The 26,177-nt window shown below is 43.8% G+C and overlaps 1 protein-coding gene across 4 annotated transcripts in view; it reads left to right on the top strand.

Annotated features, from left to right (window-relative positions):
• The window catches only part of WDR25 (WD repeat domain 25), a 126,566-nt gene that overhangs the window by 86,507 nt on the left and 13,882 nt on the right, over positions 1-26,177 (top strand). For all 4 annotated transcript variants that reach the window (XM_048486509.1, XM_048486508.1, XM_048486510.1 and 1 more), the window contains exon 4: positions 13,224-13,354. In XM_048486509.1, the coding sequence (XP_048342466.1) occupies positions 13,224-13,354 (131 nt within the window). The remainder of the gene's footprint in view (positions 1-13,223; positions 13,355-26,177) is intronic.

The following is a 26,177-nucleotide window of genomic DNA, read 5'->3' on the forward strand; positions in this document are numbered from 1 at the left end:
AGCAGGCTCGTTCTTATGTTCCCAATTGTCAATGTGCAGTGGAGCTATACATACTGTGACATTTGTATGAGCCTGTTCTTCATTAACATTATTTTTCACGTTATATTGGAATCCAGTTTGTTGTTGCAGCCAGCTTCCTGCAACCTATGCATGGTTTGGATGGTCACCATACCAAACAGGCCTACTGTATTGTGGTCCTGCTTAATGAGGTTCTGAGCTGCTCGCTAACCCAATCCTCTCATTTCTTACTATGTTGAAGCGTTAGGACAGAGAAGGGATTAAAAAAAATAGCCCTTGGTGGAGAGGATGGGAGGATGAAAAATGGTGTATGAGAGAAGATGAAAAGCAGGGATTCTAGCCTCCAGGTGGGTAATAATCACACCACTCTGGCTCTGAAAGCTAAAAGATGAAAACACCCTACAGATTCCAAAAATACGTTTCCAAACCTCTTCTTTTTACTCACTGGTATGCAATACAAAATATCTGGCATGCACAGATGCCTTCACAATAATTAAATATATACGAGAAAAATGCGTGTTAGACCAACTGCTTTTACAAAGAACATACACAATAGGCCAACTGCCTTTACAAAGAAAATAAGCGATTCGCAATAACACTTCCGGATTAGTTGTTATTTCACCCAGGTTTTATCAAGCCTATTCTTCTCCTGGGGTGCAAGTCACTATATTCAAACTCCTAGGGCCTAGGATCACAACATATATGTGTCGTCTTTCCCAGACTGCAGTTTCTACTGCATTCTCTTATCACTGCTACGTCTTCAAAGGAAAGCAAACACACCGCTCCCATTTGTAATTTAAAGAAGGCTAGCAACAAATTGCTTCAACCACAGTATAGCAAAGTCCATTTTTCAATTAAATCCAACAGGTGTAGTCTTTAAAGGAAAGCAACCATAGTTTCCCCACCTGTGATTTGAGTTAATTGCTCCCGCTGTAGTGTTACAGAAACGCTGAAAAGTCTAGTGCTTGATTTAATTCAACAGTGCAGTTGTTCTCAGTTCAAACTTATGTATGGTTGCAAAGACCAATACCCATGGGTCAAGTTTTTTTTAAATTTTAGATAGAACATAATGTTAAAACATGGTGAAAGGGCAAGAGGAGGGCTGTAAAAGTTTTATTTTGCTTCGGAGTTTAAAAAATCAGTAAGGCACCTAGGCCGAAAAGAAAAGGGATACTGTGTAGCAAGGAGTGAGTAAGAGGGCTTGGTCTACCATATTCTTCTTCTTACTCCAATTCCTTTCTATTTATCTGACAGGAAGACTAGTACCCCCCCCCCCCCCGGAGTGCTGTCAAGGAAAAAAGTAGTCACCTAAAATTCACATACAAATTACAGGTACTGGTATATATTCCTTTTCCCCCAGTATAGTACTTTTTTTAAAAGGAAGACATCTTCAAGTCAGAGTAATCTTCCTTTCAGGTAAATACCCTTCAGGGTAGACCAGTAGCAAACAGGCTATATAGTGAGGTGCGGCAATCCAAGGATACTCAGCATCTGGAATTTCTGCTTCGAGGTGAGACAGGAGACATTCAGCAGACTAACTGAGATTTCTGAACAAACTGGGGTCTGTTACGTGCATCAGCTAGAACAAAGTAGGTTGTGGGACAAACTGTGGTTTGTTGGGATGTCAGAATGCAGTTGGAGAAGATACCAGAGGTGAGAGACTTGTTTCAGCTTATCTGTGGGAATAGCATCTTTCTGAGTCATAAATTGGAGGGGGAGCTCTGCTTAGGGTGCTCAGGAGAAGTCCCCTTCTTTGGTGAAACAGTGACGGAATACATCCTGTACAAAGAGTCCTGGTGGTCATTTTCAATTGCAGGTTAAAATATTTGTTTTTAAATAGTCTAGTGTGCAAGCAGTCAATTTTGCCTGTCAAGTGACATTTATCATAGACTGCTATGTCTTTTGGAGATATGTTATGGGTTTTACAATATTATTTATGCCCCTCTAGGTGTGATTTTAAATAGAAAGACAGGGCAGAATAAATAACACACACCCAGCTTATGTTGTTCTCCTTTTTTGTGGTTACCTTGTATTTCAAACGAACACATCAGTAACACTTTCAGGAGAGCAACTTGTTACTGGAATCCAAATAGGTTTTATTCTCACTTAAAAAACATGAAGACAGCTGGGCAGATTAGAACTGCATTACTGCACTGAACCATTCGTTCACCTCTTTCCACTGCGCTTCATCAGTGCAGGGTTTATTTTATCTTTGATTAACTTCATTTAGATGTCTTCCAACTGCACCTCTGCAAAAAAAAACCCCCACTTTCGCTTTTCTAATTACTTTTCCTTGCAAGCTTGGAGGAATGGCTCCTGCCTCTAAATCAGGCCTACACAACACAAAGCCAGCAGATTGAATTCTCTGGCTGTTTCAACACAAATTCCAACACATTTCTGGCCCTTTGTGGGACCACCCCTGACTCATTACATTGACTACATAGGAGACACTGGAGCACAGTTCTTTCCAGTGCTGCTGAGGTCATGTGACACACTCGGGCCAGTAAAAAATAGTCCGTGCTATATCACTTACACATTGTGTTGCCCTTTTAGGAAGGGTGATACTGTTGTGGCAAGGAATTTCAGGATGAATTCCTCCTATGTAGCAGAGCTCATGGTACCTTAGGAGTGCAAAAAGTTCAAACTCTGCACTGACCAAAGTGGGATTTGAACCGGGAACTTCCAGTTCTTATGTCTGAAAACAAAGTTGCATTAATTCCCTGAAAAAGGGGGAAAGGTGATATTCCACCTCCCCAATTTGCAGTAAGTTCTATATTTTGTGTGTCTGAATGGCTTGATGTTAGGGTACTCCGGCTAAATCCAGCTCATCAGCTAAGTTCTTCCTCACAAGCCTTGCTCTTAGTAAAACTCCAAGGGACTACCATTCTCCAGGTGAAGCCTGGAGATCTTCCAGAATTACAACTGATCTTCAGACTACAGAAATCACTGGAGTAAAATGGCTCCTTTGAAGGTGGACTTTATGGTATTACACTCAGCTGAGGTCTCTGCCCTCAAAACTCTATGGATTTTCCAACCCAGTGTTGGCAACCCTAGCTGTCCTGTACCCAGTGGTGGGATTCAAATAATTTAACAACCGGTTGTTTACAAGCACCATTTTAACAGCCGGTTCTGCCGAAGTGGTGCGAACCTGCTGAATCCCACCACTGCCTGTACCCCATAGTCATAGGTGAAACTGGGGGCAATCACAGGGTGGGGCTTTTCCAGCTGTGGCACCACAGTCCTTGCTCCTGGGGCTGGCCTGCATTCCTTTTTACCCAGGTGTTTTATTAAGAGATTGATCTGATAACATGTTCTGAATAATGTGCTTCAAATCTGAGAACCATTTTATGAGACTTGTTTTCAGAAGCTCAGTATTGTATGCTCTTTCTTCCTGGGTTTTTAAAGCTTGGTTCTTAATATTTATTAACAAAGGTTATATTATCTTATGATTCAGTTATGTTTTACTTTGTAAGCAACCTCATGTAGGGTTGCCAGGTCCCCCATGACCAATGGCAGTGTGTGTGTGTTTGTGTAGCGTTTCCAGATCCACATTGGGAAACTCCTGCAGATTTGGGGATGGAGCTTGGTGAGGAAAGGGACCTCTGTGGGGTATAATCAGAGGTGTACCAGGGGGAAATGGTGCCCAGGGCAACACCTGCTCCGGATGCCCCCCTGTGCCCCCCTGCTTACTTTAGCAGGCAGCAGTTCCAGGCAGTCTGGTGGGACCTGGAGCCTGCCGCAGGCCCTCTGGGTGCCCTCCATGTGATCTAGTGGGGGGCGCCCGGGATCAATTGACCTCCCTTGTTCCTCTGGCAGATACGCCACTGGGTGCAATGCCCTTAGAGTTCTCATTCCAAAGCATCCGTTTTCTCCAGGGAAACTGATGTCTGTAATCTAAAGGTGAGCTGTAATTCCAAGGGTTCCCTAGCACCCCCAGGTTTTATGGAGAGTCAGCATAGAAACTTTCTAAATAAATAAAGAACACCCACAAAACACTTGACGGCACTTTGATTCAGAGCTAAAAACAAGGTTATGCCAGATATTTCCCAGAAAGTTTACAGCTTCCAATTTGTTGTTTGCACAAAATCTTAGGCCCTCCCCATTCCAGTTTGAAAAATAATAATAAACTAGCCATTTTTACAGTGTGTCGTAACTGCTGTTAGTTCCTAGACCTCAGCAAAATCTGGCATGCTAATGTTGCTTTTAAAATTATATTCATATGCTGGATCATTTGCATAACAGTGAACATTTTAATTAAACTGCCAGCATTTCATCACCAATAAAACAATGCTACAGCACCTGCAGATAGCTAGCAAAAATCATGTGTATTTGGATGCCACGGGTGCCAGTTCAGTCCTATTATTTCAATGGAAATGCCACTCTGGGATGATTTGAAGCTTTTTATTTGGTGCCCTGGAGATCGCCCAGTATTAGAGTTCATGAATTAGAAATAGTTTAAATGCATCTCCATCATAAATAGGGAGTTTAATAAGATGTATAAAGTTTTAAGGGAGACATGTAGGTTACTTAGTACTCAAATAAATACATTAAGTCCAACGTTCCAAAAAGCTCCGTGGTAGTAATTCTTGAGATGCTGAATGGGAGACAGTGACAGAAATGCTTCTTTTGCTCCATGAGTAATTACACTGTGGAATTCACTGCCAGTGGGTGTAGTGATGGCTGCAAGGTGGCTCTAAGTGGGAATTAAGCTCATTCATAGAGGAGAGGGCCAATAACAGGGGCTGTGTCCAGGGGGTCAGATTCCTGGGTTGAATCTCCTCCCAGTATCTCAGGAGGTGCCCACTGTGGTGTTCAATGCCTATTTTCAAAATTCCAAAAAATCTCACACAGGGACGGAGTGAGGGGGAAGTACGCCCAGTGCGTGTGCCCCTCCAAGCTCCTGGAACGCCCCGCCCCGCCCCTGGAATGCCTACGAAATGCCCCATCCCGCCACCACCACAACCCCAGAACGCCTCTGCAGGGGTGCCCACCCCGTGCGTCGCACTGTTCACGCCCCCTTGGCACTACGCCTTTGGTCCCACATCTTCAAAAGGGTTAGGAGCCTCGTAGATGCTCTCCATGGTCTCAGGGAGAGGTAGGTATTTTGTAACACCTCTTACCTGAAATTGTTTCAACTGGGGACTTGCAGGACTGAAGCTAATCATATGTTCTATCCGAGCTACAGCCCCGCCCCCAGGCTACCTTTTCAGTATGGCTGTCGTGACCCTCGCCAAAATTAGCTCGGTTCCTGCCATGTTGTTTGGTGAGAGGCTCTTCTCACACTTTTGGCCTGAGAAAGAGAGTTACCACATCAATAATGTTATCTGCCTTTTGGAATGTGTGTGTCTGGGTGAAACTGTCTCTGCTTTCCTCCTCCTTCCTCCCCGCTCTTTCACCTGACATATTGTTGTTGTGAACATATAGGTTTAATAATGCAGATACATCTGACAGGTCTGCTACCGAATAAATGGGAGCCCAAGATCTTTATGCTGAAAGCCTAAGCATCCTTTGCTAATAGTAAAGAAAGCAGGTTGTCAGAGAATGGATGTAAGTTGGCATTATGTTGAACCGGTTTGGATTGGTTGGAGTTCCGAGCCCAAGGAGCTACAGACAGGCATATTCTAATTGACCTGGCGAAGAGTTAAGGGGCATCTTTCTGGTGTTTATACCTGATTCTGCATTTGAAAGTCTCTTACTGTATGTCTCCCCAAGAGGTCTCTGCAACCTGTCAGGCCTGAAGTGGGATCAGAAACTCCTCTCTGATTCTGTTATGTGTGTTTATATGTTTATTGAATTGATTAAATATTTGATGTATATGTTATATTAAATGCCATTTTAATGTTTTAAAATGTTTGAATGTTGAAAGTGGGGGACCCTGTTTGGGTGTAAAGGTGGCAAAGAAATGTTTTAAACAAAGAAGCAAGCATAACACCTTGAATAGCTCATGAAGTGGAGCCTAGCCAAGATTTCCAAAGTTCCTGTTAGCCCTACCTCCATGGTTCCAGTCTCAGATTCCCTGCACTTTGTTTTGATTGTTGAAATATATTGCTTAGAAGTGGGAATACAACCCCACTTGTACTGATGTAATTGCTGCCATCTTTTCCATAGTGTCTCCTTTCATTGACATACTATTGCTATGTTTCACCTAGGTCAGCCAGCTCAGAACCAACTAATGCTGGGATATTTGGGGAGCATTGCCTGGGGAAGATGGGATTTCAGGGGATGTAATACCACATCCTCTGTGATGTTCTAGAAATTTCCTTAATCATTATGCTGAAGACCATAGAGCCTGTTTAAGTTCTTAGAGTATCATAAAGGATGTGACATCACTTCTGGTAGCGGGACAGACAATGTGATGTCACTTCTGGGTGATGCTTGAGGAATCTTTGCAATCTCTATGATCTTAAACATAGAGATTATGGGAATAGCTGGAGTGATACTATCTATGATATTTTCTCCACTCAAATTGTAGAAGATGGGGGATTAAGGCTGTTTTTCTCCCCTGCCATGGACTTGCAAATGGCAAGCCTAGATTAATCTAAAGCGCCTTCTGTGTGTGTCTGTATGTGTTGGTGCAACAATGCTTGGGACTGGTCTGCAATGTTGGGATTTTTCAAGAGTGCTCAGTAAATATCTTCTTGAAAATTACTAATATAGGAGAAAATAGTTTTGTCATTAATGTCAACAGAATCAGAACTGACTCTTCGTTTAAACACTGCCTAGACTTTGAAACTCTCACCGTGAGTCTGCCTTTGTCACTCATTCTAGAAGAACCCATTAAAAACCATTGAATGAACTCTGAAGTAATACTTAAGAATTTCCAGCTTCAAATTTTATTCTTTTTATTCGTTCATTTTAGAGTTTTTAAATAGCCTGTTTGACTCCAAATAATCTGGGTAGGCATTCTTTGCAAATGAAATAGACAGCACAAGTATTAATTACTGTCACACATGTAACACTGAGGAGCTAGAGGACTTTTAAAGTTACCAGTAAGAGCTTTCCTTCCCAAAGCTCTCTTGAACAGTCTTCACTCTAAAAAAGTCCCTTGATTTTAGAACAAGAGTCCTCATGTTACACCTTGAGTGTGAGAGTGTTACCCTTGACCAAAAAAATAGGGTCAGGTTGACCTGGAAAAGTGATATGGAAATTGAAAACAAAATTTTATCAGTCTTATCCTGACCCCATACTCCATGTCTTCCTCAACCTTATTCCCCTGTTGTAGTTCATCCCCCTCCTCATGTACTTTTTTCATTGCAGTAATGAATGACTAGTGTTTGAGTCTGAGGCACCCTCTGCACAACAAATGTATAACGGGTTGCAGTTGGGGTAAAGCAACCCGTTGTCCTGTTTTTGCGTTCACATGCATCCATGCAGGCAGCCAATAGCTGTACTCAGTTCTCCCCCACCATCTTGGAAACCCAAGTGGGCTTTCAATGAGGTGGGGCAGCCAGCAGATCTGCCTGCAGACTATCCAAGAGACGCAACCCCTGCAAACAGCTCTCCCCCGCCTCTAAAATTGGAGTAGACTACAGAGTTCACGCCCAGCCACAAGAGCTGTTTTCAGGGCTTGGGTGATCTGATCCCTGCACACAGTTGTGCAGCTAGTAATTTTTCAGGTTCGGCTTTAAAAACATGAAGAATTTTAAAGAAGCCGAAAAAAATGACATGGGGATTTGGCATTTTTCATCTGTTTTTGGAAAACGTCTGAGTCTTTTAAAAGTTGAATCCAAAAAAACACCGAAAAATATTTTTGCCCACTCCTATTCACAGGATTGTTGAGAAGATAAAATGGAGGAAGGGCAAACCATATAAGCCCGTTTGGGTTCCCATTGGGAAGAAAAGCTGGATAGAAATAGCTGAATTAAAACAGTAAAATAAATGCTATAGAGCACACTTAAATATTGTTGCTAGTTACTTTTGTACCCCTTTCTTTGTCTTGATTCTGAGCATCTTTCCCAACCTATTCGACATCCTGGTGCCCTTGATCTCGCTCCTCATATCTCATGGTACCCTGTGGGGGATATGCCCCTGCCACACACACACACCACCACCTTCTCTTTCCCACATTTTTTTTAATGTTCCTAAGAACTAGGAAATGAAATCAAAAGTAGACTTTACTTTGCTCTGTTGATAGAAGAAGACTTGGAGTGCTTGCTGGCTCCCACAGACACACAAGCTGGCCTTCTGGAAATGGGGCAGCCCCTGATAACAGGGCAGGGCTTATTTTCTGCACACGTGCAGGGAACCACTGAAGTACTCGTGGTCGAAGGCGGGCAGAATGAACTGGTGCTGCTTGAACCAGCTCTGTTCCAGGCACGTGAGGGCTGGCATGGGGAGGGGGGGTCTTGGGGGAGCACTGGGGGGGGGGCAAGGGGCCATTGGCATTCTCGCGGTACCCCTGGGATGTGCTCACAGAACTCTGGTTGGGAATCACTGTTCTATACTGTGCTTTTTCTGGACACGGCTATGGACCCCAAATCTCTTTAGATTCAGTGCTTGGCCTTGATCTTGTGCCTGCAGATCCTCTTCTAGATAGAACAAGGGAGGATTTGGACTTGGGGCTCGGCACAGCATTACAGGGCTTGCCACAGTCGACACTGGTGAGACTTGTTTTCCTTTTGGGAAAGATGTGCATTTTCACAGAAAGCCATTTAGAGCTTGATTTGGACTCTTTCTGTGCTGCTAGTAAGCTGCCTTTATGGCAGCGCGTGGAAGGCAATGTCTTTGCTGTGCTGATAGTGGAAACCCTAGCGTTCTGCTTTTAGAAAAGTAATTTCATTATTGCAGATTAGTTTCCTGCTTCTTAATCTTCAGTTTATTGTCTGTGATCCTGAGCATCCTCCGTTTGCCTTTTGGCAAGCAATATCCAGTGTGGGATTCAGCCGGTTTGCACCACTTCGGCAGAACCGGTGGTTAAAATGGTGCTTGTAAACAACCGGTTGTTAAAATTATTTGAATCCCACCACTGGCAATATCCAGCTCTCAGTTTTCAGATTCTTGAATTCTTTTCTCATGTTTCTACCTCCTGATAATTGTGAATAAAATGGAGAGGGGGGGGGGTATATTGATACATGAAAATGTAGAAATTCCTTTTCAGAGAAGTGTATTTTTATAAATCTATCTTTCCTTTAGTAGCGTTTGACCTTTCTGTCTGCCTCTTACCCTCAATTCCCCATACTCTATGCTTCTCTTTTGGAAAACTTCCACTGTATTTCCACAGTTTTCTTCCAAGTATGGATTCAAAGGAAGAGCAGACTTTGGTGTGTGTATTTTCCCCTTCTGATGGGCATTTTTAAAATCAGCACTCCTCTCCCTTTCTGCCCACTCTTTCTCTATTCCTCTCTCTAGGGTGGGGGCAGCAAACTCAAATAACTATGCAGGAAATTACATTCTCCCGGCCCCCAGCTCAGCTAGAAATAGAGCGTCTATCGTCTATCTACCTAATACATTTTTATCTCATCCTTCCTTCAAGGTGCTCAGGGTTATATACATCATTATCCATGCCTCTGTTTTATCCTCACAAGAGTGTCTCTCGCAGAGAGTAACTGGAGTCAGGTCACAGAGTGAGTTTCATAGCCGAGTGAGGGAATTCAACCCGAGTCTCTCAGATCTAATCTGGAACTCTAACCACTACACCAAACTGGCTGTCTAGAGCTTAGTCATAAGTTTGCTTTATGCATATGCATGCTATGGAAGGTATTTTTGAATTGGAGGTCAGAGGAATGTTGGCCGTCAGATTTCAGGATATTTTTAATGGTTCCGAATAGCTACCTGTAGAGTCTTAAGGCACACATGTAATCAGTTGCTTGCAGCATGTGACCAAGAGTCCAGGATATGTTCCAGGGCAAGGTATCCACCCTACACCCACCCGCCACCCAGGTAGGCTTGTGGAAAACACTGACACCGCATTAGTCCTTATCATTCATGTAGACTGGCAACAAATGAAACGTGTTGAACCGCCCCCAGTGGGGCGCTCCCCCTTTGCCTAGTCTCGGGTAGGCCCAAAAGCACACAGAAATAACTGTCTTGCAGTCTTATTGGAAGCCGGGAGGGTCGGTGGATAAAGCTATCCCTGTAACTTGCTTTTAACTGGTACTTGCAGTCAAATTGATAAGAGGATGGCAAATTTATGACTCTATTTATTGCATCTGAAGCCATCTGTAGTTTTAGTATTTTATATATTATTTTATTGTAAATTATGTATTTGATGTTTTAAATTGTTTTAGTGTTGATGGACACCGCCCTGAGCCTTTGGGGAGGGCGGTATATAAATGAATGAATGAATGAATGAATGAATGAATGAATGAATGAATGAATAAATAAATAAATAAATAAATAAATAAATAAATAAATAAGGAGAGCCCTGCTGGATCAGAATAGTCCATCTAGTCCAGCATTCTGTTTCTCACAGCAGCCGACCAGTTGCCATGGAAAGGCAGCAGACAGGGCATAGAGATCAAGGCCTTCCCCTGGTGTTGCCTCCTAGTTCTGGTATTAATATGAAAGCTTGTGAACGTGAAAGTAGTCACCATGGCTAGTAGCTATTGATTGAGCTATCCTCCATGAAACTCTACGTTCGTGAACATCACTGATTCCACTGGCACTTAATGCCACAATTTAATTTCTCTTAGTGTTTCTCTAATCAGATTTGGTACAAAACCAGAGTATGGTGGTTTTCTGAGATCTACTTCTGGAATTAAAAACTTTGGTGCATGCTTGCTTTGTTAGAAGAAGAAGAGTTTGGATTTATATCCCCCTTTCTCTCCTGTAGGAGACTCAAAAGGGCCTACAATCTCCTTGCCCTTCCCCCCCTCACAACAAACACCCTGTGAGGTGGGTGGGGCTGAGAGAGCTCCGAAAAGTTGTGACTAGCCCAAGGTCACCCAGCTGGCATGTGTGGGAGTGTACAGCTCTAATCTGAATTCCCCAGATAAGCCTCCACAGCTCAAGCGGCAGAGCTGGGAATCCAACCCGGTTCCTCCAGATCAGAGTGCACCTGCTCTTAGCCACTGCTCTTAGCCACTACGCCACTGTTACCTGAGGATTCCTTCAGCATGTTAAGAAATGAATAGAAAGAGGCCAGATAAAACCTAAGCATTAGCTCCGGTTTTGCCATAAACTGGGAAAAATTCCCATCTCTGCAATACATATAAAGAAAAACAAGATTGCTCAAATTTACAAGGTATGCAATTCATCACAATATAAAAGGCAATGAGAATGGCAAGAACACATTTGGTTTAGCACCTTGAAGTGAACTGTTCATTATCATCATTAATTTGATAAGTATAATGGCAATGAACTGGAGATAAAATTCAAATCCGTGTAGCTGAATTTCCTGTGGCCTTAATTTACGACTCAGGAAGGGTTGTTTACAAAGACGATTGGTATTAAGCCACAGGATTCTGTGAAGATTACCACATACAATTAAATTTAGAAAAGAGCGTATCCATGGGAACAACCAAGTGCCTTTACTTGAGAGGATATGCAAATCTTTTATTTGCTTTGAGAGTAAAATTCTGTGGCCCTAGCAAGGAACAAAACATAGTTTTGGACATTTGCTAACAGTTACGTTGCATCTCTTAATGTTTTGACAAGAGAACTTCTCATTCTTCTGAGAGAAAGTGTGAAAATCTCAGTCTTGATGTCTGCTATAATCAAGGAAGTACATCTATTTTGGAGATTTGCATAGAAATGAGTTCACATTGTGCTCCCTTCATTCCATCCGTGAAGCTTCTATGGAAGGTTTGCAACTAGAAATCCCTTAGGGTTCTTGAAACTGATTATTTAATCCCTCCCAATCAAATAAGCAGCTCTATTTTTTCCATGCAGTTTCTCCTCATCTTTTTTTTTTGGTCTTCCTTTTGCTATTATTCACTCAATTTGTTCTTCTTCCTTCTCGGACCTCTCTGGCTTGGTCCGTGACTTCTTGTTCTTCCTTTCTAGGGATGATTCTTCCATACTGAGTTCTGCCACTTGAACTGTGGAGGCTCATCTGGTGAACCTGATTAACTTGTGCACTCCAACACATGCCAGTTGGGTGACCTTGGGCTAGTCGCAGTTCTTTGGAGCTCTCTGAGCCCCACCCACCTCACAGGGTGTTTGTTGGGAGGGGAGGAAGGGAAAGTAGATTGTCAGTCCCTTTGAGTCTCCTTACAGGAGAGAAAGGGGAGATATAAATCCAAACTCTCCTCCTCCTCCTCCTCCTCCTCCTCCTCCTCCTCCTCCTCTTCTTCTTCTTCTTCTTCTTCTTCTTCCTCCTCCTCTTCCTCCTCCTCCTCCTCCTCCTCCTCCTCCTCCTTCTTCAAGTCACGAAAAATGTCTGCCTTAAGCCAGAGAGTTTAGAAATTATTGACCATTCCTCTGCCAATATATAGTATGCAAGTTCTTGAGAAGCAGGTGCTCCCTCATTAATTTCAATGGGTGAAATTAAAACTGGTGTATCTGATGTATGCTAGGATCAGTCAGTTCTCATATATTCTCATATCTTCGTGATCGTCTCACTCCATATGCCTCAGGTAGGCCTCTGCGCTCAGCAGAGGCCAATTTGCTGGTGGTCCCTTGCCCCTCAATGATGCGGCTGGCCTCAACTCGGGTCAGGGCCTTTACGCTCTGGCCCCTGCCTGGTGAAACACTCTTCCATCAGCTGATAGGGCCCTGCGGGACCTTTGTGAGTTCTGCAGGGCCTGCAAATCAGAGTTGTTCCACTGTGCCTTTGGCGAGACCGGCCCCGAATTGCCTGCCCTCTCTAGATGCCCTCTTGACACCCCTGCTTTGTATTTGCACCATCTACAGCATTGCCGGTCCTGCAGTCCATCATCTTTGGCACTGCTGGCCCCCTCCCAACCTTTGGATCGGACGTCACAAAAATAAACAATGTATTTTCAATTCATTTTTATGTAGATGATGCTATGGTAATTTAAGGGTTTTAATGTTAATGTTTATATTTGTATTATTGTTTTATCAGCCTTGTTCACGGGCTCTGTACACTGTTCAGAGCCCTCCGGGGGTTGAGCGATTAATGAAGTATTAATAATAGTAATAGTAATAGTAATAGTAATAATAATAAATTTATTTATTGTGCCATTTAAAAAAAATATTTGGTGAGATTTATTATTGTAGCTTGTACAGAGCTAAAATTTGCAGAACTGCAAATTATTTCTTCTGTTTTCTAAAATTAGCACTCATTCTTCTCTTCTATATTTCAGGAGCCCAGGTATTTAGTGGTAGGAGTGAATTTCGAATCGGCACCCTGAAGTTTCACCCTGCTGATCCTAATGTTTTTATTTGTGGAGGATTCAGTCCAGAGGTTAAAGCCTGGGACATAAGGATGTGCAAGGTAAAAGAAAACAATACCACATTTCACTACCTTGATAATGAAGCGAGGGCCGGTAATGATGCTGTTTCGGAGAAGATAATTGGTGTTTTCTGTTAAATCACCGTGGGAATGTGACTTTACCAATCATGCTTGTTTCTTCTTTTAAAAGCAAATAGCTTTTCCCTATTGTACTCTCTCTACAAGAAATAGGAACCGAAAAGGAGAAAAATGGAAGAGCTTGGGTTTTTTTTAAAGGAAAATCACTTAATTCTCTGTAACATCCTCGGTTAGTACCCAAATTCTAGGAGCTACGTTAAGTTGAGCAACAGAAGCAATAAGAAAACATAGGTTTTCAGCATTACTGTCTTTTGTCTTCTTATAAGAAGTTCTTTGTATTTTATAAACCTGTGTACTGGGCTTATTCCAGCAACCCATCCGTGGAAGTTGGTGATGGGCAGCTTTTCTAACCAAAGCTTCTTGAAAGCCTTCGACCAGTGGCGTACCGCCCATTAGAAAAAGTGGGCAGTTGCCCAAGGTGCAGAAATTTTTAGTCCCGTGGGGGTGCCTGATTAGTAAGCCCCGCCCACTCTGCCTCAGCCCCGCCCACTCTGGATGGTGGCCCACAAGCCACCAGAGGCAGGGTGGGGGAGCTCCGCCTCCGTTGAACTTGGGCTGCTGGGGCCGTCTGGGAAGGGTGAGTGCCGCGGCTGGGCTACTCCACCCATGGGGGGGCATCAAACTCAGGTTTTGCCCAGGGCTCCAGTTTGCCTAGGAACACCACTGCCTTTGACAATACATTTCTTCTTTTTAGGTAGTCACAAGAGATGCGCTACTTTCCAATCCCTCATACATTTGTTGCAGTGGAGATCATGTTTTGTCTTAAACTGTACTTCCAAATCTTTCCTCGTGAGATTGGTCTTAACTTGGTGCGAGCAGCTCAGATTTGCCTGTGCTGAAACAGTGGCTTCCGAATATTCCCCTTGTTATATGCATGCCTTTTGCTTGTTTTCATTGGCAAAACTCAAAAATCTAGTATTGGGGTGCGGGACTGCTATGATTCTGTCACAAAGGGGGAAAAAGTGGAGAATGTGGAATTTGATACAGACAGCTTTATGAGCATCTCATTTTCCTCTGCTTCTTTTTTTTAAAAAATAAGGCAAGTTTCTAGTCCTTCTCACTACAAACATGAGTTTCAATGTGGAGACAAGACATGCTGAAATCCAGAAGCCAGAGCGATGATTGAATAACATTTCCAGCATATTTAGGGATACCTTTATCTTCTTGCCCTCCTGTGTCTAAAAAAATAAATTATGCAAATGTGTGATTTATGTACATGACAGATCTTGACTTTTCTTGGTATGGAATTTTTATTACTAAGGCACAGAGGTGTGAACTAGGAGGGCGAATGGGGCTCAAGCTCCGCCCCCCACCCAGGAGGGCAATTACCTGGTGAAGCACCTCCCCTTGTAGCATTAAGGTTCTTGGGATTTCGCAGTGGTGCTGCGCCTTCCAGTCTCAAGCTGGTGGTAGCACCATGAAAGTGCTCTGCCGCTTCCTTCTGTCTGAGTCATGCCTGGTGAGCTGACAGCCTTTTTGTTGACCTTCTGTTAATGTCTCCTAGCCCACCAGCCCACCCATGGGGAAAGCGTCCACCCTACTTGGATGCAATCTGCTTTTAAGGAAAAGAAAATTGCAGCGGAAAGACACAATCAAGAAACAACAGCCTGGTGGAGGCTGGAAGAACGCTAGCAAAGAAGGAAGAAACAAATGATCTATTAGGCATAAATCCCGAATAATAAATTAGTCAAAAATCTTGGTGTGAACTTCTATTATTAAGTGCATAAATCACATATGAAACATAACCATTAACATCATCATTAAATACACATACATATTATGAATGTCCATAAATGCCAAAATGGACCAGAATAAAGTTCAATGATGTTCAAAGTCGATAGGTCAAAATAGGTGGATGTATTCCACTGGTGAAATTAGCAACTGAAGGATGATCATAAAGAACATTCAGCATCCAGCAAAGGCGGCATTCAAACACCAGCAAAGGCAAAGGTACGAGTAATCATCAAAGAGTAAAGACATCACCAAAGATGAAAGACAAAACACTTGCACGCTGAAGTCGCATTTTCAAACTACATATCTTCTTCAGTGCATAATTCAACTTAATACATTGCTGAGCGTAATCTCATATCCATACAATTCAAGAAGCCGTGAGCTAATGAAAAATTCCTAGTTTAGAATGGTAACACGTTCACTAGGCAGTGATTCTGTGAATGAATTCGAAGGAAAGCTCTTAGAGTTTAAAAGTAAAAAATGGCAAAGAGATCAGAAAGACTATGATGCTAATCGGATCTATAGGTGGCAATTAGAAAGTGAAAGGACATCCAGGAGACAACGAAGAGTCCGGTGGTTTGACGGATATAGCTCGTCAGATTATGAGACCACAGATCGGGAAGATTTCTTATCCTCTTCAGGGGATGAGGACAGACAAGGAAGAGGAGATGTCCGGGATTCTAGAGAAGGAAGAGGTAGGAGATGCGGTTCTTGAGACCGACGCCCGACATCGGTTTTTCGGCCGGTGTGGCGCGAACGGAAGAAAACTTGATAGTAAATTTGTCACGTAGACAACTGACCCCGACTGAAATATATCCATTGACAGCCTAAACTATAAATACACTATTATGTTGTATGTCTGACTGAAGAAGTTACCCAACTGGTGATACTGAAGAAGTTTTTTGAAAAATGCTGGATACGCGTGTCTATGGGACTGAATTCTTACTAATAAAATTGGGTGTATGGGACTGAACGCTTACCAATAGAATTGGATGGATAAATGTTACGGTACTTGGTATTCACCATCCGAAATGGATGATTAAATGAATATATATTGACTTAAATGAAGACTCCAGAATTTGGTTTGGAAGTGAAAAATGATATATTCCAGTTTATTGTGCTGAAATGATGATAATTTAAATGCACTGTATCTTAAAAAAAATCATGGTACATTTGTTACATTTGATGAATTGTCTTAAAAATATTAATTGATGTTTGTGACCACAGCCTGAATGCAGCGAGTGATTTATTGACTGTATATACTGATTTGACATTGCGTTCATAGTGTTGGATTGATAGGATAGTCACCCTACCATAGTTTGATGTACAAACAGAACACTATGGATTTCATAACGGAAGTTTAAAGTATTTCTATCCTATCCCTTTTTTTAATGTGCCAATGTTTTTTTACTATTAAAACTTTAAAAACTTTAAAAAGAGGAAAAAACCACAGAAAATGCATTTGACAAAAGGGCTCCAAGTATTAACACAAAGAATTGCTCCTTCCTCTCTAATTACGTTTATAAAATTAATTCTTAATTATTGTTACTAATAAGTTTCATGCTTTTCTCTAGTATAGCTTTCTTCTTAAATCAATTTGCCACTGATAAATGATTTGTTTTTTTTGCAAAACAAACTCTTTTTTTAAGCCTCCCATCCTGAACAGAGGAGAACTCTTGGGGGTTCTGTCAGTACTTCAGGGCCTTGACTGTACCCATCATCGCTGAAGATATGAATTCTGCTGAAATACTTGAACATGCAGGAAATGAATGCAAATTGGGTTCACAAAATCAGACTGGCCCTTGATTAGAAGTGTTCAGCTGATATGGGGTGGGGAGGGGGGAACCTAATGCTCTTCTGAGCCTTTGTTGCTCTATGAAAACATAATAGTAGACAAAGCCCAGGCCCCTTCCGCACATGCAGAATAATCCACTTTCAATCCACTTTCACAATTGTTTGCAAGTGGATTTTGCTATTCCACACAGTTGCAAAGTGCATTATTTATTTATTTATTTTCTTAAACTTTTATACCGCCCCAACTTTTATACCGCATTGAAAGTGGATTGAAAGTGCATTATTCTGCATGTGTGGAAGGGGGCCCAGTTTCATTACGTTGTTGTCCCTGGGCAAAGCTGCTCCTTATTCCATTTTTTTCTCCTTTTAAAATGAACAAAAGCATGATACTGTGAACAAATTGCCTCTCAGGCTGGAAACGCTTGAAAAAAAAAAACGGGGGAAAAACACTTGAAAAAGAAAAATACTGAGCTCCCTTTTTTCTTTGGCTGTTTTCCCAGGATTGTTTTGGTTTGTTGGAGTGGGGTTATCTCATCCGACATCTATGGTAAATCTTCTTTGAGATTCATAAAAATTAACTGGCAGTGGAGAAACAAGTTTGCAGCTTTAACAGCATTGCATACTGTCATTTTAGCAGCATTACACACCGGCGTCTTTTATTTGTTAGCCATAGGCCATACAAACGATGTCAGCAATTACACATATGAATTACAAAAGAAATTAAAAAGTGATATAAATTTAAAAGTGATATAGAAATTAAAATGATAAAGAAATTAAAAAGTGATATAGCATAAGGCAAAATTAAAATCCTAAGAACGTTAGAACAGCATGTTATGATAATGTCTGTACCAGTAGTGGGATACAGCCTATTCGCACCAGTTCGGTAGAACCGGTTGCTAATTTTTGTCTAGTTCAGAGAACTGGTTGTAATCCCACCACTGAGTCCTTTCGGAACTGGTTGTTAAATTGTTTGAATCCCACCTCTGGTCTGTATGCTAACACAATTGCTCTCCTTCCTTCTATGCTTAATTGATAAGAACAGAAAAGAGCCCACTTCCTGCATGATTTCTGTAAAAACATCAGCCATAAGAAAACACAATTTATTTTTCTCACTGTCTCCAATATGTTTTCAATGTCTCCAATATGTTTGTAGGATATTTATTTCTAATATGGAGGCATAGAGGGCAAGATATTACATAATGTAGAGCAGGGGTAGGGAACCTGCGGCTCTCCAGATGTTCAGGAACTACAATTCCCATCAGCCTCTGTCAGCATGGCCAATTGGCCATGCTGGTAGGGGCTGATGGGAATTGTAGTTCCTGAACATCTGGAGAGCCGCAGGTTCCCTACCCCTGATGTAGAGCATCCTCTATCTGGCCGGAACCACAAACACAAATACGTTGGGTGATTGGCTTATCTGCATATCTTCCATTTAAATAGAGGGAAAGGATTGAAATCTAGGGCGAGTAAAAGCCTTCCTTAGATTTGCATTTGGGAGATGATGAAGACAGGGGGCCCGGCACTTGTGTTTCTTTACCCTGAAAAACCAGGGAGCTAAATTTGACGTTGCAGCACTTTCTTCATCCATGAGGGCGTCTCTTTTAAATAGTTGCTCTCGTATTTTACTAACTTCCCAGTCTTTGTACAATCGAGGGAGGATATCTCATAGAGATTTAAAAAGGGATTGGACAGATTTATGGAGGAGAAGTCGATCTATGGCTACCAATCTTGATCCTCTTTGATCTCAGATTGCAAATGCCTGAGCAGACCAGGTGATCAGGAGCAGCAGTAGCAGCAGAAGGCCATTGCTTTCACCTCCTGCCTGTGAGCTCCCAAAGGCACCTGGTGGGCCACTGCAAGATTCAGAGTGCTGGACTAGATGGACTCTGGTCTGATCCAGCAGGCTTGTTCTTATGTTCTTATGTGTATGTAACCCCCATGCCCAGAATGGGTTGGCCCAGAATGGGTTGACCCAGAAAGGGGTGGAGTCTGAAGGGAAGCAGAATGCTGCAGAACTCAGAGCTCTTTGGAGAAGACATGCGGTACCAGACCTCGGACCTGATTTCTAGTAAGCCCTTAACACCTTGTTAAGGTAATTTTGCAATATTGTTGGGAACTACTGGGAAGGTGTTGTTGCTTTGCTGTGTTGTAAATGTTGGAGTTTATTGTTTCCAGGGTTTTCTTTTGTGGTTGTAATGGGTGTAGAGTTCTCCTGGAGACTCCTCTCATCATAAGTTGCAAACCTGTTCTATCTAAGCCCTTGGAGTCTTTCAGTGAGCCAGCCAATCTTGCAAAGAAGATTTGGACTTGGCAATATCAGTAGACTGTAAATAGAAGGACTTGAAATGCAACCTGAACAGGACCTTGAATTGTAACGTTAAATGTTGATGTTTTTTTAAAAAAGCAAGTTAATTGTAAAGAAAAGTAAACCATTTTGTTGTTTAAATTTGGTTCTTTGCAATCTCATTCCAGGTTCTGCCCCACAGAACCCACAGAAGGAGGTTACATGTACATAATTGTTGTTCCCACATATTAGTTTGATTCCTATAACCTAAACAGAGACTAGCTACTAGAAGAAGAAGAAGACTTTATTTACAGTCAGTGACCAAATATGAGACTAGCTACTAGATGTCCCTGAGATAGACCTGTTAATCTTTTATAGTGTAAGAGCAGCCTGAGGTGAATTCTTGTTTTTATTGCCAGAACACCAGTTTCAAGGCGTGGAGCTGGGAGGCCTGAGATCTTTCTAAGGAACTTATTCTGAATGCTTTCTAATTGGGCAATTATATTTAATTTCCAGCCCCAGATTTCAGATCCATAAAGAACAATTATCTTTCCTTGAAAAATTTTTAGGGCTGGGGGGACTAATGGACCCCCGTTTGTGAATTTTTTAAAAAATAATGAGTTAATGGAATTAGTTGTTATTGAAATTTTATCTTTTATTTGTATACTCCAGGGTATAAATTACATACCGTTATAGTGTTTGAAGGAGAAGTGCTTCTGTTTTACACGATGAGCATAGAGATTTCGGTTACAGCCTGCAAGGCATATGTTTTTCCATCTGAAAACTAGGAGAACTGAACCAGCTACTGGAAAAATTATATATGCAACACCAAAATGACAGCTGGGACAATTAGATTTTAGAGCAAGGGCCAGTCACATGCCTTCAGATGACCTACGTCAGAAGGCTGTGGTGAGGACAGAGGCGTACTGTCCTAGGGACATGGGGGCACTCATGTTCCTGGGCATATGCCATATGGTCACGTGGGGGGCGCTGGATGCCCCCACGTGACCAAATGGTATGCGCCCCAGCCGCGTGCCACCAAGCCCCACACCCCAGGAGCCGGCCTGCAGGGAGAGGAAGTAGGGCTCGATGGCAAACTGCCATGGCACCCACCTGGGCTGCCCGCTGCCACGGCAACCTCCCCCCCAGACCTCTGTGCAGGCCAGCTTTCAAAAGCTGGCTTTCAAAAGCCGGCCTGAATGGTGGCCAAGGGGCGGGGCTCAGGGGCATGGCTCCGCCCCCAAGGCTCCCTGACCTCCGTACAGGACAGCTTTCAAAAGTCGGAAGCTTTTCAAAGCTGGCCTGCATGGAAGCAGGGGCAGGGCTCTGGGTGAGACCATGCCCCCAAGCTCCGCCCCCAAGCGTGGGGGTCCTGGGGGTGGAGGGGTGCCCGGAGAAGTTGTCTCCAGTTGCCATTCCCCCCCCCCCCGATACGCCTCTGGGTGAGGATCAAATGGAGGAGTGGAGCGAAAGAGGATAAGAACAAAATAAACAATGCAAGCCGCTTTAGGCCCCTGGTGGGGAGAAAGGCACAGTATAGATGAAATAAATACATACATTGCAGAATACTGTAAGCAAAAAAATAAACTGATGCTTGTGGCCATCACTACATCCACTGGCAGTGAATCCCACAATCCCACAAGGTCCAGATGCCGGGCCCCCTCCCTTCCTTTTCCCTCTCCTTTGCATGCCACCCCTCCCTCCCCTCTCTCTCCCTCCCTCCGCTAGGGTGGGCATGAACAATGAACAAACGTGAACACCATGAGCGTGAACACCATGAACAAAGTGTTTTTGCACCAGGTGCCCACTGTCATGTGGCTCTGTGTAGACCCAATGTTAGGACTATTAGGAAAAGGATTGGACATAACATAGCCAATATTCAGATGCGTAACAAGGGGAGGCGGACATGACAGAAAAAGAGTATTTCTTTACTGCTAATTGAATTGTGGGTGCCCCTTGACCTCCCCCACCATGAACAAAGGGGTTTTTTTTGCATCAGATGCCCCTTGGCAGAGATAGGGCTGCAGGTTCTTTGGGGAATTCAGTTTAGCCTGTGCACCCAACACATGCCAGCTGGGTGACCTTGGGCTAGCCTTGCAGTCTCTTCTTGAGCTCCCTCTCAGTCTCCTGGCCACCTCACAGGGTGTTTGTTGTGGGGGGGGGTGGGGGAAAGGAAAGGAGATTGTAAGCCCCTTTGAGTCTCCTTACCAGAGAGAAAGGGGGGATATAAATCCAACTCTTCTTCTTCAGAATGCAATGTTGACCCCCCTCCCTTCCACTTCCTGCCTTAAACAAGTGACAGAGGATGATTGTTGTTGGCTTGAGAGTGGGAGGGAAGGACGAAGGTGTGCCCGAGTGACATGTTCATCCCCTGCTTTTCCCTTGCAAAAGGCTTATGGGGTGGGATAGCCCTTGCCGCTTCTGGTGGCTAACTAACCCTGTTTCACGCCTTAAAGCTAACAACTAGCTTGTGCTCTGAGCCAGATAGTACAAAAATGTAGACTTTGGATTTGTTACACCAACAAGAGTTTACAACTGTGGACTGAAGGCTGACAGACCGTTGGTACAAAAAATAAGGCTTTAAATTCAACTTCCTGTGTGCCGTTCACAGCATCAAGAGGAAATGACTCTAAAATGACTTTGTTGTGCCTGAATTATCTTATTATATGGCATAAGCCATCACTCTCAAACCCGTTTTGCCACAGAGGGAATTTCTGCCATCACTATACCAGATGTTATTAATATCAGAAGCTACTGTGTGCCTTTTGTAGAGCCTTCCAATTTTCAATTTTTTAATTTTTGTTATTTCTTTCTGCCCCCTGATGACTGGAATCCCTGGCCCAACCTTGGCCTTCCTCCTCCTCATTATCATCACTCTCCTAATACTCTGATTAGTAATCCAATAATAACCAGCACTAAACCCCCACAAAATCCTGACCACCCAAAACGTATAAAATGCCCACCCCGTCCCAGCCCCATTCATGGGTTGCTAACTCTTGATTCATGAGTGGCTAACCCCTGTATCATCCCAAATCTCTGGGCATCTATAGGCAGTGGTGAGATTTTAGTAGCAGGTTCCCATGGTGGTGGGATTCAAACTGTGGCGTAGCACCAATGGGGCTGGGCGGGGCACAATGGGGGCATGGCCGGGCATTCCCCGCAGGGGCATTCCCGGTGGCTGTGGCAAGGATCGCAGTCAGCCAAGTGCCGGGTCCCCGGCAAGGGAAACTAAATGCACGCAGGCGCAGGCTGCCACGCATCGCCGGGTGCACCCTCCTGCCAGGACTGCTTCTAAAGTTCTGTATGCTTACTGCTGAGAGGGGAGGGGGGGCGTAACTAAGGCAAAAATCACGTGGCAAAATCACCAATTAGTAACCCCCTCTCGGCACATACAAATAATTAGTAACCTCCTCTCGGTAACCTGTGAGAACCTGCTGGATCCCACCTCTGTCTATAGGTAAACGTTCAAGTTTGCTTAACCAAGGGGGTATCAAATAAGCCTGTGTATTTAAAAGAAGATTATTTTTGTAGCCCAATGGGTTGGGACAATTGCCATCTAAAGATAGCCCCAATGATTTCTGAATTGTTGTCAAGGAGGTGTTTTTCAGCAATTGCAGAAGAAGCCATTGGAAGGGGTACTTTCTGCAGAGGCGCAGCTCCAAGGGGGACGGGTGCGCGATGCACCGTGTGCGCGCCCCTGTGAGAGCGTGGCGAGGGCGTGGTGGGGGTGTTCCGGGGGCATGGCGAGGGCATTCCGGGGCGGGGCGGGGCGGGGCGGGGCGGAGGACACACCAGTGCATCGGGTGCTTTCCCCTCTAGCTACGCCTCTGACATTCTGGTTACCTAGGTAGAATTTCTGCCCCTTTTATCTTCTGACCACTGGCATGGTAAGACTTCAGAGACCCACTGCAGCTGAGATTTCCATGGCGGTCTTTATTTTCTAATAACATTTTCCAGTTGTTGTCTTGTGACTAATTTTATAAACATGGGTATGTTTCTAGTGGCTTTGGATGTGATAGAAGCCACGGGTTAAACCACTTTGTGTAAGGATCCAGCGCAACTAACCCCTGTGTCACTTAAATGCTCTCCAGATGTGCCCTGTGCCACACACCTGCTGCGTCATGCTTCTCTGGTACACACACACAGTCCATTTTCAGTTGCCAAAGTTCAATTCCAAGGGTCAAGCACCCCAAACTCACAGCGATAAGTCACAGAGTAATTCAGAAGCACAAATCTAGAGATTCAAGGCAAGGTTAAGACAGAGCAAACAATTCGGAGCAAGAGCCGCAAAGTCAATAGCAATTAGATATTTCGCTTCCCTGCAGCTATGCCCTTTCCAGTGGCTTATAAACACCAGGCTACTCAGAGGGCCTGAAACGACATGCTTCTGTCAGCTGCCTTAGGTGGACTCTAATCTGGAGGACTGAGTTTGATTCCCCACTCCTCCACGTGAGCGGCAGACACGATTCTGGTGAACCAGATGGTTTTCCCCGCTCTCACACACGAAGCCTTCTGGGGAACTCTTGTTGAAGTTCAGGAGACCTATGAGCACGCCAGAGGCTCATGGATCTATAATCATCAGCCCCTGCCAGCATGGCCAATTGGCCATGCTGGCAGGGTCTGATGGGAATTGTAGTCCATGAACATCTGGCGTGCCATAGGTTCGCCACCACTGGGCTAGTTGCAGTTCTTCCAAAACTCCTTCAGCCCCGCCCACCTCACAAACCTGTTGTTGGGAGTGGAAGGGAAGGAATTTGTAAGGTGCTTTGAGACTCTTTATGGTTGAAAAAAGTGGGTATAAACCCAAACTCCTCTTCTTCGTCCTCGCTGTCCATTCTGGTCCTGTTCTGGACTGCCAGGTGCACACTTTGCCCTCCCTCCTTTGCCATTCTCAAGGCTTTCGTGACAAGGGAGGTAAACAGATTGGTATCTGGCTTTCTGCAGCTGCTCAGAGGTACAAGCAGGAAGGATCACTGCACTGGCTCCTGGCTGCGGGTGAGAGTGTGGCCCCACGGGGGCTGCTTCTTCCTGTACCACTTCTTCTGCTGGCTATGGATAGGGGCCAGGTCAACTGACTGTTCATCAGAGCAGTCCTGGATCCAGCTGGTTCATGACATGCTGCAATCCTGGGCTAATTTTACTTATATAAACATTTATATTCTGCCTTTCACCCAGAAAGGTTCTAACTAATTATAAGGAGCAAAGAACTTTGTGTGTGTGTGTGTGTGTGTGTGTGTGTGTGTGTGTGTGTGTGTGTGTGTGTGTGTGTGTGTGTGTGTGTGTGTGTGTGTGTGTGTGTGTGTGTGTGTGTGTGTGTGTGTGTGTGTGTGTGTGTGTGTGTGACCTCCCTGATTGGCTACAGCTGAGTTTTCCTCACTTCTTCCTGCTATTAGTTACTGTTTCTGCAGTGCTGTGACAATTAAATCCTGTGGCAAATGCGATGACAATCCGATTTCTGGGGGAGGTTGTGAGGTTGGGGGGGGGGGGAATGTAATCTCTTAATGATTTAGGCAGGCTATCTATATTTTTAAACCGATCAGGTCCTCTGGGTTTGCAGAACCCTAAACTGTGGTTGGCTCCATTGTGCAGATTTTGTTGTCCACGTGGTGGCCAAACGATGGGAAAAGCTGAAGGCATCAGGAAAAGAGGAAGACGCCACATGAGATGGATCGACTCTATAAAGAAGAAGAAGAGTTTGGATTTATATCCCCCCTTTCTCTCCTGCAGGAGACTCAAAGGGGTTTACAATCTCCTTGCCCTTTCCCCCTCACAACAAACACCCTGTGAGGTGGGTGGGGCTGAGAGAGCTCTGAGAAGCTGTGACTAGCCCAAGGTCACCCAGCTGGCGTGTGTGGGAGTGTACAGGCTAATCTGAATTCCCCAGATAAGCCTCCGCAGCTCAGGCGGCAGAGCTGGGAATCAAACCCAGTTCCTCCAGATTAGATTCACGAGCTCTTAACCTCCTGTGCCACTGCTGCTCCTGGTATAAAGGAAGCCATGATGGCCCTCAGTTTGCAAGACTTGAGCAAGGCTTATAAAGATAGGATGTTTTGGAGGACATTGATTCATAGGGTCGCCGTGAGTCAGAAGTGACTTGACAACGCTTATACACGTGTGGTGGCCAGCCCTCGGCTATTTCACAGAAGAATTCTAAATGGCTGAACACGTTTACCCAACAAAATAGAAGGGAACTAGAAAGCAAGGGTGGGTGGGTTGTGTCTCTTCTCTCTGTTTTTCCTGCTTTCAACATTGTTGTGGTTAGTGTAATGATGCGACGTTAAATATGGGGAGAGCAGTTTCCTGTGGCTTCTCTCGGGTACAAGCACAACATTTATGCATATATATTTATGTATTAAAGCCACATTTTGTAAGATCGTCCAACAAATGTACAGTTTCCTTAATGATGATTTTTTTTAAAAAAATGTTTGCGCTATCTTAATCAGTCATAAAACACAAATGCTTGCTCTGGGACTTCCAGTTACTTTCTCCCTCCTTCTTCTCCCTTTGCTTTTATGCTCTCTCCCCCCCCCCCCCAATCCACAGCTAATTAGTTTCTGTCCCCCCGCTTGCTTGTCTGGCATTCGGGTGCACTTTTGTGCTCGCTTCTGATCTTTCCAGTTGTCAACATTAACTCCTTTCCTTTCGGAAGATTCGGGTTGCTAAGCGACCATTTCCTGTACAATGTGCTCATCGGAGCACCCCCTTTCCATCAGAAGCCTACGCATTCTTGGTGCAACTTTAAATGATTAAAAAATATATATATATTTTTTGCTGCGGATTGCTCATGGGGTCAGGCCTGCCGCACCCTTCTGTTTAAATTTCCATTCTAAACAGCTACTGCAAGCCGCCACGGTGGTCTTTCAAAATATGTAAAGTATTATTTGCTTCTAAACTGAGAGTTTACATTTATAATTGTGC

This window comes from Sphaerodactylus townsendi, linkage group LG02, assembly GCF_021028975.2.
Source record: "Sphaerodactylus townsendi isolate TG3544 linkage group LG02, MPM_Stown_v2.3, whole genome shotgun sequence".
NCBI lineage: Eukaryota > Metazoa > Chordata > Lepidosauria > Squamata > Sphaerodactylidae > Sphaerodactylus > Sphaerodactylus townsendi.